This window comes from Mus caroli, chromosome 11, assembly GCF_900094665.2.
Source record: "Mus caroli chromosome 11, CAROLI_EIJ_v1.1, whole genome shotgun sequence".
In the NCBI taxonomy this organism is placed as follows: Eukaryota; Metazoa; Chordata; class Mammalia; order Rodentia; family Muridae; genus Mus; species Mus caroli.
In genome coordinates, this window is record NC_034580.1 from 110977823 (window position 1) to 110994735 (window position 16913).

Below are 16913 nucleotides of genomic sequence, written 5' to 3' on the forward strand. Positions count from 1 at the left end.
CTCTCTCTCTCTCTCTCTCTCTCTCTCTCTCTCTCTCTCTCTCTCTCTCTCTCTCTCTGTTGGGGGTCTTACTATTCCCAAATTTCTTTTCTTTTTTTGTGTGTATATGTGTATGAGTATGTACTTATGGGCATGTGAACCTGACTACAGGTTCCCATGAAGCCCAAAAAGGACATCAGAGCTGGGGTGACAGGTGGTTGTGAGAAACCCAGCACTGGGTGCTGGGGGTTGAACTTGGGCCCTCTGGGGGAAGAAAAAAGCATGTCTCCTTAATTGCTGAGCCATCTCTTCAGCCCCCACCTTTGAAATGTCAATGTCTAAATACAAAAGCTGAATACACACTTAGCTATAAGAGTCCCGAGAAACATCTGCTCTAGGGGTATGAAACTGAAAGCCATCTCCTAAAAAATATTTCAAGCCTAGAGGAGAAGTCCAAGAGCACAGTGGAAACCACCAGAATACAAAGCAAGAAACCCCTCTTCAGCCGGGCGTGGTGGCGCACGCCTTTAATCCCAGCACTCGGGAGGCAGAGGCAGATGGATTTCTGAGTTCGAGGCCAGCCTGGTCTACAAAGTGAGTTCCAGGACAGCCAGGGCTATACAGAGAAACCCCGTCTCGAAAAACAAAAAAAAAAAAAAAAAGAAACCCCTCTTCAGCGGTCTAACTCAGCAGGCCCTAGAGCAGCAACCTTCCTAACCTCACGACCCTTTAAAACAGTTCCTCATGTTATGGTGACCCCCCCCCCAACAATAAAATCATTTTCATTGCTACTTCATAATTTTGCTAGCATGACGAATTTCAGTGTAAACATTCTTGGAGATAGAGGTTTGCCGCAGGGGTCGTTGGAATCACTGCCCTAGAGAGTATCTGAGTACTTGTCTATACTGTAGCAGTAGCCGCAATAACCGAGCCATGAATCAAAGTCCATTGAATGGATAAAGGAGATGTCGTATAAATACACAATGATGCCTGCAGGAAAAAAAACATTGAACTGGAGGCCATCTTGTTAAAGAGAATACACCAGATTCAGAAAGACAGATATTGCATGTTTTCTCTCCTGCGCAAACTCCAGATTTGAAAAAACAAACAAACAAACAAACATGGAAGTAGAAGAGGGTATTTAGGGAGAAGAAGGGGACCTGTAGAAATGGGGAGAAGATGAGAGAAGACGATTGTCTAAGTGCATGCTATGCTCACAGGAGAAAAATGACACAAAGAACTCATGATTTGGTGCAATTTATTTTAAGACAGTCTCGCCCTGCACCCTGACTAGCCTGGAACTTGCTATGTAGACTAGGTTGTCCCTTAAACTCACAGAGAGTCACCTACCTCTGTCTTCCAAGTGAAGAGAGATTAAAGGTGTAGATCATTGTGTTCAAGAGTAAATTCTCTTGCTTTGAAATCAAAACTGTATCCATTCGCTTACAGCTACATTAATTCAAGTGTCATGGCACAGGCCAATAGTCCCAGCACCAGAAAACCCCCTTCTGTAGTCTAACTCAACATGCACTAACTAGAGCAGTGATTCTCAACCTTCCTAATGCTTTGACCCTTTAACACAGTTAATCATGTAGTGGTGACCCCCAGCCATAAAATTATTTTTGTTGCTACTTCATAATTGTAATTTTGCTACTATTATGAATTGTGTTGTGATTTTTTTTTTTTTTTTTGGTTTTTTGAGACAGGGTTTCTCTGTATAGCCCTGACTGTCCTGGAACTCACTTTGTAGACCAGGCTGGCCTCGAACTAAGAAATCTGCCTCCCGAGTGCTGGGATTAAAGGCGTGCACCACCACGCCCAGCTGTGAATATTTTTGGAGGTAGATGCAGAGGCAGGAGTATCACTAGTTAGAGGGCCAGCCTTGGCTACATATGGAGCACCTCCCCCATCTCAAAACACAAGAAAGTGCTGTCAGCCCTCTATCTGTGGCCTTGTCTCCTGCCCCCTCTTCACCTTTCAGTCCTCAGCCATTTCTGACAGCACCTTCTCTCCCAGTTGCCACAAATCACCCCTTTATCAGTTGTAAATAGCAGACTTTTTTTAATCCCTTCAGCGACCTGTTCCCACAATCATTTCTTCCCCACAAAGCCTTCCCTCCCTTGCTGTAACATAATCACATATTGACAATCCAGCCTCATCAGACATTCTCCTGAGCAACCAGGGCTCTCCTGTCTTTCAAAGACCAGTGGGGCCCATCAGTGTGTCTGTCTTAAATACGACCAGTCCCGCAGTAGTCTAGAATTGTGCCTAGGACGGGACTTAAGAACTCAATATTTCTGCCACAAAGGCGCCACAACAATGGGGTAGTGGACAGATGACCCCTTGCTGGGTGGCCACTTCCTCTGGTTGCCTGAGCACGCTCACCTGAGATCCAGAAGAGAAAGGGGACCAGCAATGACAAATGCATCTTCTCACACCGGGTCACCTTGGTGGAACCTGCCAGCGAGAACAGGCTACATGCTCCACTCCTGCGTCTCCTGGGCCTCTGGTTTCCCTCACTCTCACTCGGCACTTCCTCCTTTAGCCACTTCCCGCTGGCAAATAAAGCCAAAAGAGGAAGGAGGTAGGGTGAGAGAAGTGTAACGCAAGAAGTCAGACTTCTGAAAAGGACTTTGAGAAACATCACCGTCCTCAGCACCAGACTGACTTCTGGAAAGAGAACCGGGGCTCCTGCTCTGAATGTGCAGGCTCCGTGCTTCTGGATTCCATCAGCTAGAGCAAGAGTTGTTGGAGCCCAGAAGGCCAGTGCTTCAATAGGTTGAAGGGTGCCAGAGACTGGAATGGAGGGAGCCGAAGGAGCTGAAGGGGTGTCAAAAGCCAGCCTCATCATGGGTGGCAAGCACAGCTGTAATCCAAGAATTTAAGAGGTAGAAACAGGGAAATTGAAAGTTTGACTTGAAACTGAGCTATGTGGTAAAGTCAGGGCTAGCCTGGGCTACATAGCGACACCTGTCTAAGAGGAGGGAGGAAGTATTGCTCAGTGGCAGAGCTCTTGCCTAACATATGCAAGGTCTTTAGTCTGAGCCTCAGCACCCCCACTCATTACAAACTTACCAAGAGAGGGGCTCAGATATAATCAGGATAAATGAACAGGGATTAACATTACCCAGAAGGCTCTGCTTTGATAGCACTCTTTTTTTTTTTTTTTTTTTTTTTTTTGGTTTTTCAAGACAAGGTTTCTCTGTGTAGCCCTGGCTGTCCTGGAGCTCACGCTGTAGACCAGGCTGTCCTCGAACTCAGAAATCCACCTGCCTCTGCCTCCCAAGTGCTGGGATTAAAGGCGTACACCACCACTGCCTCTTTTTGATCTGCCCCAGACTAATAGGTAATAGATATAGACTTAACCTGTATTCCCCAGAAATTTAGTGAATATCCCAGGACTACCTCCCCACTGCCCTCTGCAGAAAACCAGCTTGCTATTCATGACTTCTACCCCCTTTCCCACACCCTCCCTGCAGTAACCATTTGTCCAAATAAGAAAAGAAGGAAGGCCAGCCTTGATGGTCACTCCTCATCCTGACACTGTGGCTTCCATCTCACCCACACCCATTTTCAGGAAGCCCTTAAAATAGGGTCACTTTGGGTAGGAGTTATAGACACCCTGTGACACCTTGCTTGGTGGCGCCCTCAAGCCCTGGCCAGGCTAACCATATGCAAGGAGGCACGTTGGAGGGCTGTGTCCACAAGAAAACACCAGCTGCTGATAAGCCACAGCTTTTCCAGGATGTGGCCAGGGATGGCCACCTTCTTTACATACTTCTAGGCCATAAAGGAAAGCCAACAAGGGTTTTCACTCACCACTGTTAATCAAACAGGCTTCTTCCCAGGGTTCACCAAGATAGGCGTCATCCTCTTCCTCCTCCTCCGCACATGTAGAATGCCTTTCAGAGAAGTGGTCAACAGGCTGAGGGAACCCTGAAAACCAAAGGGACATGTTCATGGAGGGTCTAGGACCGACTTTTCCTTTCTTGGGCAGATGTAGGAAAAAGAAAAAAGAAAAAGAAAAAGAAAAAGAAAAAGAAAAAGAAAAAGAAAAAGAAAAAGAAAAAGAAAAAGAAAAAGAAAAGAAAAAGAAAAAGAAAAAGAAAAAGAAAAAGAAAAAGAAAAAGAAAAAGAAAAAGAAAAAGAAAAAGAAAAAGAAAAGAGTACAGCTGTCTGACAGGAACCTATGGCAAGCTCCTCTGATCCTGGTCCTCTCAAACTGGCCCACCCAAGATGGAGGGCCACCCTATGAATCAGGAACTTATTCCATCAGACTTATTCAAGCCACTGTAAGTTATAGCGAGACTGCCCCTTAAACAGGGGCCCTCTGTGGATTCTGAGAGAGTCGGGATATTCAGGAGCCCTGTGTCCTCAAAGACCTATTGGAGGCTCCAGATCTGGCTGGATCATTGATTTCTGCATAACTCAGTTACCCCCCAGGCTTCCATGTCCCCGTTGGTGAAACAGGTCACTGAAGCCATCTGTAGGGGTGCATACATGAGGATCAGGAATTCACGGCCAGTCTCAACTACATAGTATGCTCCAGGTTAGGCATGAGTCCCTACAGAACAGAACATTGAAGATTCTCCCTTCCCCAAAGCACTACGTTTTCAAAATGTGTGTGCATGTACGCACACACACACACACATTGTATGTATTATTATTTGTGGAGAGAGTTGTGAACACACGTATATTGCCTGTATGTGATAGGTAATGCTATGTGTACATGTGTCCATCCATGTGTATGTGTATGTGCACATGTGTTTTGTATGTGCCTGCATGCTGTCTATAGGGATCTCCCAGTAAATAAATAAATAAACAAATGTAACTTTAAGAGGAGAAAAGTGGACTATGGAGATCAATAACCAAAGACTGAGGCTGCAGAGATAACTAAGCAGTTAAAACCACATACTGCTCTTGCAGGGGACCCAGATTCAATTCCTAGAACCTACATTGGCTCACCTGTCACTACAACTCGGGGAACCCAAGGCCCTCTTCTGGCCTTCACAGGCACCTGTACTTACATGTACTACCCATACACAGACAAACAGACAAAACCAAAAAATAGAGGGTTAGAGGGGTGGTTCCGTATTCAAAAGGGCATACTGCTCTTCCAAAAGACTGAGTTTGGTTCCCAGTATCCATGCCAGACAGGTCACAACCATCTATTATCCCACCTCCAAGGGCTCTAATGTACTCTTTCAGAGTTCACATACAAGCACATAGCAATCACACATCTGTACATGCGTGCGCACGTGTGTGCACACGACAACGTGCACACACACACATGCACTCGCACACATAAATTATAATGTCATGTTTTGGTTTCGTTTTTTTGAGATAGGGTTTCTCTGTGTGGCCTTGGCTGTCCTGGAACTCACTCCGTAGACCAGGCTGGCCTCAAACTTAGAGATCTGCCTACCTCTGCCTCAGCAGTGCTGGGATTAAATGTATGTGCTGCATAATTAAGTCTTACAGTAATGAGAAGCAACTGTCGGTCACGCTTTCTCGAACTTTCCCCCAAAATCCTGGTCTTGCCTGGGCTAGGGCTCCCTGCCCTCTTGCTTCTATTCCCAGCTGCACTTAGTATGGCTTCTAGAGTTTTGTCCTGTAGTCACTGAAGCTGAATCATCACACCCCTAGCTAGATAGAGCTTCCTTTCAAGACCCCATGCCAAATTTAGGATTCATAACTTGATCATCTTTTTCTGCAAAGGGTCCCAGGAGTGCATCAGCCTCAGGGTGAAGTCGATCTCTGGTGACTCATCCCATGACTTCACATCCTCTTACCTCAGAGTTTTTCTCTCTAAAGAGAGTCTGTTTCTCCTTGAACCTAGACAGACTCGTGACCTGTTTTGCCTTCTACAGTACAGCAGAAGTGGGGTATGCCAACCCCTGGCCCTAGCTTAGTGCCCCCATATTTCCTCCTGCACTTCCTGCTTCTGCCAGGAACCCGTTGGCTTGCTGGGTGGACAGTGGAGACAAAAACAAAGCAGACCCCAGTCATACCAGGGAGCCTAGCTGAGGGCAGAATGGCCATCCGGACCAAGTGCTAACTCGAATTGTGCCCTTAAGTTTGGAGCAGTTCACTGTAGCATTATAGTGCTGGTAGAGAAAAGCTAAGAGCCCCTGGAAGCAAGACCTGCCCCTCTGCTCTAAGGCTGTAGCTATCTATCCCAGGCTCCTGTGTGTGCCTGTCTCTCATAGCACTTGCCCATGGCTCCTCCTGCCTTTCTTCCTCCAGATCCCACCTCGCTGTCTCCTTAATGCTGTTCAGATCACAGACAGCTGTGGAACTGTGGAGTTGTGGCTCCTGAATGAAAACAATCCATTTGTCTAGATGGCTCAAGGTTAAGACCACAGACTGTCTGAATTTGGTTCCCAGCACCCACTTTGATGCTTTTGTAACTCCAAGAGATTTAATACCCTTCTCTGGTTTCCACATGCAAGTACTCACATGCCCATATACCTACAAGCAGACACACATACATGTAATTAAAAATAAAGCCAGGTGGTGGTGATGCACCCTCTTAACTCCAGCACTCAGAAGACAGAGGCAGGTGGATCTCTTAGTTTGAGACCAGCCTGGTTTACAGAATGAGTTCCAGGATAGCCAAGGCTACACAGAGAAACCCTGTCTCAAAAGACATACATACATACATACATACATACATACATACATACATACATACTTCAAAATTATACATTTGTCTAACTTACTAAAGTAACACACTCATTTTAGGAAACAGAGAAGAAGGCAAGAAGGAGGACACCGTTAAGACAAAAAGGAATTACTTAGGCTCCTTGTTTTGTAGACTTTAATCCAATGCCACTTGGTCCCATGTGCTTGGGCAGAATATCAAGTGGTGGGAACACAGAGCAGAGGTAACCGATTTTAACGGTTGCCACCCAGGAAGCAGAGACTGGGAGGTACCAGAACCCACCTAGCTTTCTCCCCATTCCCTTCCATTCCATCTGGGCTCTAATCTGTGGGATCGTGCTACCCACATTCAGAGTGGGTCTTCCGAGCTCAGTTAATCCCCCTTGGAAATCTCACAGGCAAACCCAAATGTGTGCTTTAATAGTCCTAGCGTGTCTCAGTTCAGGGTGGCAATAAGGATTGACCCTCATACAGCCGTTTGTTCCACAAAACTGGCTTACATGATTGTGGGCTCTGGTTTGTCCAAAGTCCAAAATAATGAAAGCCATCAAAGCCTGAACATTCTCAGCTGGGAGCTGAGGCTGCAGGGGTGTGTGAGTGAGTGTGTGTGTGTGTGTGTGTGTGTGTGTGTGTGTGTGAGAGAGAGAGAGAGAGAGAGAAAGAGAGACAGGGTCACTGAGCAGCTCAGTTTAACCTCTGACTCACTACATATGACTCCAGACTGACCTTTAACTTGCAATCCTCCTGCCTCAGCCTTCTGAGGGCTAACATTAGAGATGGGCGCCATCACGCCTAGGCCAAGATGCTACAATTTTGAAATAAAAATCCACCACTACCCCCACCAAGGAAACCCGATTTGCTTTTAGAGTCCTTTAATTATGCAGTTGAGGAAGTGTCTTAGTTAGGGTTTTACTGCTGTGAACAGACACCATGACCAAGGCAAGTCATATAAAAAAACAACATTTAATTGGGGCTGGCTTACAGGTTCAGAGGTCCAGTCCATTATCATCAAGGTGGGAGCCTGGCAGCATCCAGGCTGTCATGGCGCAGGCAGAGCTGAGAGTTCTTCATCTTCATCCAAAGGCTGCTAGTGGAAGACTGACTTCCAGGCAACTAAGGTGAGAGTCTTAAGCCCACACCCACAGTGACACACCCATTCCAACCAGGTCACACCTATTCCAACAAGGCCACACCTCCAGATGGTGCCACTCCCTGGTCCAAGAATATACAAACCATCACAAGGACCATATAAATTATCAGGCTTCAAGTCAGCTGTATGGAAATGTTAACCAAATCAAGATTCCCATGAGGCAACTTTGTAAGCGAAAGGGGGCTGAAAAACTGGAACCATTGTCTGCCTCCCAAGTACACACACACACACACACACATACGCTCACTACACACAGCCTTTGCTCACTTTCCTATTGTGTTCTTTTTCTGAGAGCCATTTAAGCTGTGAAGAATGCTAACTTTTTGTCTGTCATGTCTGACAATATTTTTCTCTCAATTGTCTTTGTTTCGAATGGCTTAGGTGTTCCTAGGATATCTGAACATCTGGGATTTGTTTGTGGTAGTTGTTGTTTGTTTCTGGATTTGTTTATGTTCTGTTTTGTTGGAACAGAGTATCCTATAGCACAGGCTAGCCTTGACCTTGACATGTAGCCTGGGATAACTCTGAACTCCTTAGCTTTGTGGGTTTGCCTCCCACACACTGAGATTATGGGGGGTTTTTACCACCGTACCTAGCTAGGTGTGTTGCTGATTTTGGTTTGCCTGTTTTTCTTGGGTATCTGTTTGTTAACAATTCTGATGTATCCCAGGCTGGTCTTGATCTTACTATGCAGATAAGGATGACTTTGAACTTCTCATCCTCCTGCTGTGCAGGGCTGGACGCTGAACTAAGAGCTTCCTGCACACTGGGTAAGCACTCTACCACTGAGCCACATCCCTGGTCCCAGGTGAATTTGATCTTGATGGCGTCTGAATTTCTTGTCTGGCTAAGGAGATCATTCGAAGCCACATTAGGAGCCAAGAGGACCATTCACTCACCTAGTCTCTAAATATTGCCTCTGGGTGATGGGGTCCAGGATAGCAGCATTCAGTGTTGGTGCAGGGCACAGGGAGGCCAGTACTGCACTGTGATTTACTGTGGGGCTCCTGCTTTAGAAAGGCCTGCCCCACAGGAGCTATAAAAAAAATAATAAGCTTTGTATCTTGGGCAAAAAGGCTGTTGCTCACATTGTCGCTGAGGGTGACTCTTACTGTCACATGTCTGGAGAGAAGGGTCACTGGTCAGAGAGACTTTGTCTTATAAATACCACTGAAAAATATCTGGTTCCTCATTTTGTCTTGACATCCAGGAAGGTGAAACCAAATGTAATGCTCAAATCAGCGATGGCCGGCTGATCCTGTCTGTCTGTCTGTCTGTCTGTCTGTCTGTCGTCATCGTCTTCTTCTTCTTTTTCTTCTTCTTCTTCTTCTTCTTCTTCTTCTTCTTTTTCTTCTTCTTNTCTTCTTTTTCTTCTTCTTCTTCTTCTTCTTCTTCTTCTTCTTCTTCTTCTCTCTCTCTCTCTCTCTCTCTCTCTCTCTCTCTCTCTCTCTCTCTCCTTTCCTCTGTGTCCTGTGCCCTTTCTCAGACACTATCTTTAATCACATCTTTGGCACATGTGAGCCTGTTATAAACTATCTCATATCCCCTTTGTAAAATGCAAAGGCAGACATTAATAAAATGACTTCAGAAAAGTAACTCAGCCTATGCTGGTGCACACCTGCAACTCCAGCTTAGAAGGCAGAGGCAGGAGGATCAGAACCCAAAGCCACCCGAGACTCATGGGATGCTCTCTAAAAGGAGAAGAGAAGAAGAAAGGGGGGAAATGCAGACAGTTGACACAAAGGTTTGGGCATACACACACACTCAAGTTCAGACACACATATGGAGATCAGAGTACAGTGTTGGTTCTCTGTCTACCTTTTCAGGGGTTCCAGGGATCAAACTTGGCTTCTCAGGTTTAAAGGCAAGCAGTTTACCCACTGAGCCATCTTGCTGGCCCAGTTTTATTAACTTAATTAATTAATTTTTCATAAGTGTTCTGGAAGAAAGAAATAGTAGTAAAAAAAAAAAAATTCTGGACAATGGGGGCCAGAGAGATGGCTCATCAGGCAAAGGAGTTTGCTGCTGAGCCTGACACCTCAGAGAAAAACATGGCAGGAGGAGATATGGTATCCACAGGCTGAAAGAAGAAATGCAACAGGTCCAGTTGTTTTGTGACCTCCGCACACATGGATCAGAGTATTTGCAGGTGCACAAGCGCGCGCACACACACACACAAAATAGATAAATAAAATGTAATAACTTTATGTTTTATTTTTTGACTTTTTAAAAAGATTTATTTATTTATTATATGTAAGTGCACTGTAGCTGTCTTCAGACACACCAGAAGAGGGCGTCAGATCTCATTACCGATGGTTGTGAGCCACCATGTGGTTGCTGGGATTTTGAACTCAGAACCTTCGGAAAAGCAGTCGGCGCTCTTAACCACTGAGCCATCTCTCCAGCCCTATTTTTTGCTGCTTCTTCTTCTTCTTCTTTTTCTTCTTCTTCTTCTTCTTCTTCTTCTTCTTCTTCTTCTTCTTCTTCTTCTTCTTCTTCTTCTTCTTCTTCTTCTTTGAGATAGCATTTCACTGTGTAGCCCTGGCTGTCCTGGAACTCACTCTGTAGAGCAGGCTGGCCTTGAACTCACAGAGATCCTCCTGCCTCTGTCTCCCAAGTGCTGGGATTAAAACTGTGCACCACCACAACCTAGCTGTAATAACTTTCTAATCTAAACAGGGCTAAGGAAGGTTCTGGGTTTAAGGGGAAGTAATCAACAATGCTTGTTTTGATGAGCTCAGAGCTCCTAGGATTACCCAGATTAAAAAGAAAACAATTCCTGACAGCCCAGGCAGGACCAGCATATGCCTGTTACCCCAGCACTCAGGAGGTGGAGCCAGAAGAACCCCTAAAAGCTGGAGGCCAGCCTGCTCTACATAATGAGTTCTAGGACATAGCTACATAAGGAGACACTTTTTAAAAAGGCATTAAAAGTCTCTCAGCATAATTGTCAGTATATTCTTTTTAGAATGCTTATTTTATTTCATGGGTGTGAGTATTTTGTCTGCGTGTATATATGTGCACCACGTGCATGCCTGGTGCCCATGGAGATCAGAAAAGGGCATCAGATCCCCTGGAACTAAGGTTATGGATGGCTGTGAGCTGCCTTGTTGGCTGCTCTTAATTGCTGGGGCACCTCTCCAGGTCCATCAGTAGATTTTTGATGCTAAAAAGACCAACTGAGAACAGACCCTGCCCCAAGCCTGAGATCAGTTTGGGTCTGAAGAGCTGACGTCCAGTCCCCACCAAGTCCACACAGGTCCCAAGACAAGGCTGCTGTCAGAACGAGTGAATGAAGACACGGGCTTCTTCACCCTATAAAGGAATCGGGGCACAAGGAAGAAAGGATTGAGCCTGCCATGTCCTCTAGGAGGTGAGCCTGGGCCCACAGGCTCTTCTAGACTGTTCTCTCTAGGAAGCACATCTTGAAGCCTGGGGAAGTTTAATGTGAGATCAAAGTAACAAAGCCACTGTTAATAACACTAAAATAATGCTCTTTAACCCAGAAGGAAACGAAAGCCCAGCTGAATGTCATTTGGCCGGTAGAGACTAAAGAATGATAGTCAGGGGACGTCCAAGGTCGACAGCACACAGGCACCGCTGTGTTCAACCTACTCTGATATTGAGTTCCTTCATTGCCAGTCAGAGCCCCAAAGTGCTGACCCCAGGAGACTCTGGCAATCTCTCTGCTTTTGAGTCTTTGTGAACGCAAATGAAGTTTGCCTCTCTTGAGCCTTCCAACAGGCTCCAGTGATCATCTTTAGAAAGAGGTCACTGCACACCTTAAGATCAAGGCCTTTGACTTCTTATCCATCCTTCATCCCTTCACTGAGAGCCCTTTGGGCACAGGCCCAGAGTTCAGGGATGCTTCTGTGCTGCGGCTTATGCCTGATTCCCTTCCAAACGTGTTGCCCAAGTTTCCAGGCTGATTCTCACCCTGCTTCCTCTCAGTACCGACCTCCCAGGGGAGACCGACCTTTATCTTGTTCCCTAAAATTCTCCTCTCTCTGGGATGCTGTCTGCTCCAAGGTTTTGTCCCAGGGCAAGCTGTGAAATATTCCCCAGGCTAGCCCTAGGCATGCTGATCTTGCTTTCCACACCTGGGTCTTTTTGGATTAGCACACATGGGAGACCTACCATGTCATCTGGTCTTCCAAGGAGCAGACGACACCAACAGGAAATGAAACATGCAAGGATTTTATCAAGGGAAATTTCTATATGAAAAACAAGGCAGGAGCTTGGAGCCAGGGAAGTGTCTGGCTCTGACACCGGTCAGAATCCCAGGGGCAGCGATCCTCAAACTATACAGCTGGCTGTTAGTGGAGTCCAGTGTCCCCCAGGAACAGGGCAGACACAGTGACTCTGCCACGCTCTGCCTTTGCCTCAGGATTGTCTATGAGCCATGTGGCCCAGTGCAAACACAGCAATACTGGACGTCAGAACACAGCAGCAGGACCCCCAGGTCAGATAAGCCTGGGGATGGGAGGGGATCCCTATGGAAGATTCTTACGGTTATCTCAGGTTCTTGAGAACTTAGTTTGGGATAGTTTTCCTCTAAACATTTCAATTTAAATAAATAAATAAATAAGGAGGTTGTGGGATCTGTGCACATGCATATGTGTGTGTGTGTACATGCATGTACAGGTATGTACATCTAGGTCTAAGTGCCTCTGTCTGTACAGTGGGCATGTGTTTATTTGTGAGGTTTTTGTGTGTGATACCAGGGAAGGGATACATGCCAGTGTGCATGTGGAGGTCAAAGGACATCTTGCTGGAGTATGTCTCTCTTTCTTCTAGGTAGGTATCAGGGATTGAATGCAGGCTGTTACTGAGCTTGGTAGCAGTCATCTTTACCTGCTGAGCCAATTTGTCAGCCCTATCTGTGTGCCTCCATATTGGCATACATATTCCTAGATGTATTTGTCTAGTATGTATGTATGTATGTATGTATGTGCCTGTCTGTCTGCATATCTCTGTGTACTGTATACACTTGCATGTCTAATTTTTTATACTCATGTGTGTTGTCTGTGTTTGTGTTATATATATGTACTAGTGTGTGTGTGGTGTGTGTGCATGTGTGTGCATGTATATGCACATGTGTAGATGTGTGGTGTGAGTATATGGTATGAGCGTGTATGTACATGTGTACGTGTAGTGTATGCATGTGTGTATGTACATGTGTAGATGTGTAGTGTATATGTGTGTGTGGTATGTGCATGTGTATATACATGCACATGTGTAGGTATGTGTATAGTGTGTGCATGTATACAGAAAGTGTCACCTCCTGCAGTCATGACTAATCCACCTAAAACCCTCACTCTGTCTCCGTCTCTATGGCTGTTTTTTCAGACCATTCTGGTTGGTGACAGCGGCGTTGGGAAGACGTCTCTACTGGTTCAGTTTGACCAGGGGAAGTTCATCCCCGGCTCCTTCTCAGCCACCGTGGGTATCGGATTCACAGTAAGTACTCATTGCCTCTGCATGTGGGCCAGGGTGTCAGCCGGAAACAGGTGAGGCCATTAGAAGAACCAGTAAACAGACTGTCTTCAGAGATGCAGGCAAGTTGATGGGGGCTGGAAGGGGTCAGGCTTTGGCCTTGGGGAGCATGGAGGCTCCGTTCCACTTTGAGTCTGAAGACAAGACAGGGGTATCTGGGTGTAGACACTCAGGTCAACCCAAGGCAGCAAAGAATCCTCTTTGGATTAAGACAAATGACTTTACAGAAGGTGTGCACTCAGCATGGTCACATGGGAGCCAGCAGGCAAGGACTGAAGTCTGGTTTTTAGCACTTGCGCTCTCCTGGGTGTGGGCACATGGGTGGGGTCCAATTAGAAAGTAGGTTCAGGCTCCTTCCCCCACCGTTCTCCACAGACTAACAATCCTCTGCCATTCACCCTCACCTCCCTGACTTTCCATGCCTGCAGATATTTCTTGATTCCCCTGGTTTCTTGGAAATACACGCACATGCGCACACACACACACACACACACAGCTCTCCCCTTTCTCACACTGCTTGGTCTCTAGAATCCTAGTGTTGCAGAGACAGGGAGAACAGGTCTTGGACCATATGGGAGTTTGAAAACCTCTAGACAAACCAAAGAACGGGGCCTGTGAGGTCACGTTTGGGGTTGGGACACAATATCTACATTGGTGGGAAGAGAAGAAGGAAGCCCCAAAATGGGCTTTCCCAAGATGTCGTAGGAAAGAAAACAGGGGCCCAGCCTGGACATAGTAACTACCCAGGAAGTGAAAGGGAAAGGAGAACTGGCCAGTCTGTGAGCTGTCTGACCTAGACTCTGTCTTGAAACATTAGCCCCCAAGTGCTCCCAAAGCTAGACAAGTTGAGGCCCGGCCTTCTCTAGGAGGAAGATGGAACAAGGTAGAATGGAGTCGCAGATGGCCATTATTTGGATAATGCCTAAAGCCTTGGGTCAGCCTGTCTGGAAGTGAGATGTGTGTCTTTGTGCCTCCTCCGGCCGATGTCCTTCTTCCCTCCCAGTCACACTTATATCTTTTCGCCTACCCTTGCTCCTGACTTAGAGAGCAGAGAGTAGGCGACCTGGAGTCTGGAAATTCTGATTCACAGCCTAGCAGCCTATAGGGTCTCTTCTCTGAACTCAGCTACTAGCTCGGCAAGAAAACTAAGGCAAATCTATGAGCAAGAAGAATGGATTTCATCAGAAGGAGAAAGCCAAGTAGCCCAGCCAGAGTGAGAGAAGTCTCCTGCTAACCTCAGGACAGCCTTCTATAGCTTCAGCTGTGCTTAGCCCAGGCCAGCATCCAGACAGTTGGCAGCTTGACCGAAGCCTGAGCCTGGGGACATTTGGGTCAAGACCATGGAGGACAAACAAGCACAACCATGTTCCACAGCTGGGATCCAAGTCCAGGGAAATACCCACCAGCAACAGTGGGCAGGAGCCACATGGAACAGAAACCACACAGAGGAAAACTGATGGGGCCCAGCCATAGCGTGATTGTGACCATTCCTATTCACTTTCGTATTGTTCTGTTTAGTGCCAGGGACCCTCCCCTCTTTCCTGGTCCATCTCCCTGCCCAAAACAACTGGATCTTTGCACAGCAGCTACTCTTCCACATCCTGCTGGGCAAGGATGCTGAAGGGCACTGGGTGTTCTTCTAATACTGGTCCCTAGAGGCTATAAGATCCTTGCTTACTGACCTATCACTCAGTGGGATATTTTAAATTTTTATTATTATTCTTTATGTGTATGGCTGTTTTGCCTGCATGTGTGTTTGTGTACCACCTGTGTGCCTAGGGCCCATGGAAACCAGAAGAAGGCATTGATCTCCTGGAACTCTAGTTACAGACACTTGTGAGCTGCCAAGTGGCTGGTAGGAATTGAACCCAGGTCCTCTGGAAGAGCAGCCAGTGCTCTTAACACTGAGCCATTTCAAGCCACAACTGTGAGAAGAAGAAAAAAAAAAAAAAAGCACATAGGGTAATTTGCAAGTGCCCTGGCTCTGAGCTTAGACATCAGACTTTTGCTGATAACTGGCCACCAACCTCCTGCTGACCCTGCTCGGAAGGCTGGATACAGCCTGGGCATGAAGAGAAGAAAGGAGACACAGAATGTACTTGCCTTTGCTGAGAAAATTCCAGGTCTATGACCTCTCAGGCATGGAGCTGACACCTCTCCAATTCTGGTTTTCCCCAAATTCTATCTCACAAGCCCTGTCACACTGGATGCAGAATCCTATTGCTGGGTTTGATGAAGTACTGACACCATTAGAATTCACAGAGATATTAGTCAGGCCTTTCATCTTTTGATGTAAACCACCAGATTCTTTTAAATGGTAAGAGTCTCTCTGGAAGCCCTACCTTTGTTGTACAGGATTTTCTGACTCACAAACTGTGAGTTTCTCCAGACTTTCTGTTCAGCCTTTTGCTCTTTGGTCTCACTATAAATGTTGCTGAAAGCAGCTGACAGTAACTATGCCACAGCCTGAATACTTGGATACTGAACTGCCTCAAACTTCCTCCATTGGGTTCATTAGTCTCCTACTTTTAAACACAGCCCCCTACCAGGTCTCAGAGTCCAGGCAAAATGTTAAAAGTCCTTTGCAAGATTGTCACGTGAATGGCTCCTAGTCCAACCCCTCAAAATCCTTGTTCCCATCTGAAATCTCATAAACCATCTTCATTGTCCCTGTGAACTTGTCCCTGTCCTCATCATCCCTTTGGTCTACCAAGCTCCCACCGCAGTCACCTACTGAGGTCACTCAGGGCCTTTGCTAGCCCACGTCTCCGAACTTTTCCAAATTCCTCCTGCAAACCAGTTCCAAAGGCAAAGACGCTCACAGGTTTGTGGCAACAGCATCCCCACTCCTGGTACCAGTTCTGTACACTACACTTGCCATCACTGCAGTTCCAAAACCAACCTGAAGAAAGGTTTAGTTTGCCTCACAGTTTCAGAGCTTCTGTCGTGGTCCTCAACTCTGTGGATTCTGGGCTCCTAAGGGGACAGAACATCAGAGCTACTATCCTCACAGCACATAAGAAGTGGGGAGAGAGGTCGAGCATAACTTGTAAATATTAACCTGTGGCCTACTTTCTCCAGCTAAGTCTCACCTCCTAAAAATTCTACCACCTCCCAAAATAATGCCCCGAGCTGGGGACTGAGCATTTTCTGAAAACAAACTCATTTAAGGACATTTCATATTCAAACCACAAGACATTAACCTTTCCCACCAACCCCTGTCCCACTGCAAGCCAGGTCTTCCTTGTTACAACTGGTCTTAACTTTCCCAAAACTCTCCAGTTTTACTGAAACCATGTTGCAAAATTCATCTCCAAAAGCCTTCCTCTGTTCACTTCCCATCCTCTCACTACTGCCTGTTAAAGTCTAAACTCCCCCCATCTTCTGGTCAAAGCAGCACACAATTGAGGCCTGCACCTCTCGCCACTTATTGGGCGTATGTAAAGACCTGCAGAGGCTGCTCCAGTGGGATCATCATAGGGACAGAGTCAATGTTTTGACATGGCCTGTGTCTTAGTCAGAGTTTCTATTCTTGCACAAACATCATGACCAAGAAGCAAGTTGGGGAGGAAAGGGTTTATTCGGCTTACACTTCCATGCTGCTGTTCATCACCAAAGGAAGTCA

General features: G+C 46.4%; 2 protein-coding genes across 4 annotated transcripts in view; one reads left to right on the plus strand and one right to left on the minus strand.

Moving 5' to 3' along the window:
* Positions 1-2472, minus strand: part of Cd300lf (CD300 molecule like family member f) — an 18662-nt gene extending 16190 nt beyond the window's left edge. For both annotated transcript variants that reach the window (XM_029484144.1, XM_021176599.2), the window contains exon 1: positions 2365-2472. In XM_029484144.1, coding sequence (XP_029340004.1) covers positions 2365-2407 — 43 coding nt within the window. In that variant the 5' untranslated portion in view covers positions 2408-2472. The remainder of the gene's footprint in view (positions 1-2364) is intronic.
* Rab37 (RAB37, member RAS oncogene family) overlaps positions 1-16913 on the plus strand; it is a 70205-nt gene that overhangs the window by 41293 nt on the left and 11999 nt on the right. For both annotated transcript variants that reach the window (XM_021176603.2, XM_029484145.1), the window contains exon 2: positions 13142-13252. In XM_021176603.2, the coding sequence (XP_021032262.1) occupies positions 13142-13252 (111 nt within the window). The remainder of the gene's footprint in view (positions 1-13141; positions 13253-16913) is intronic.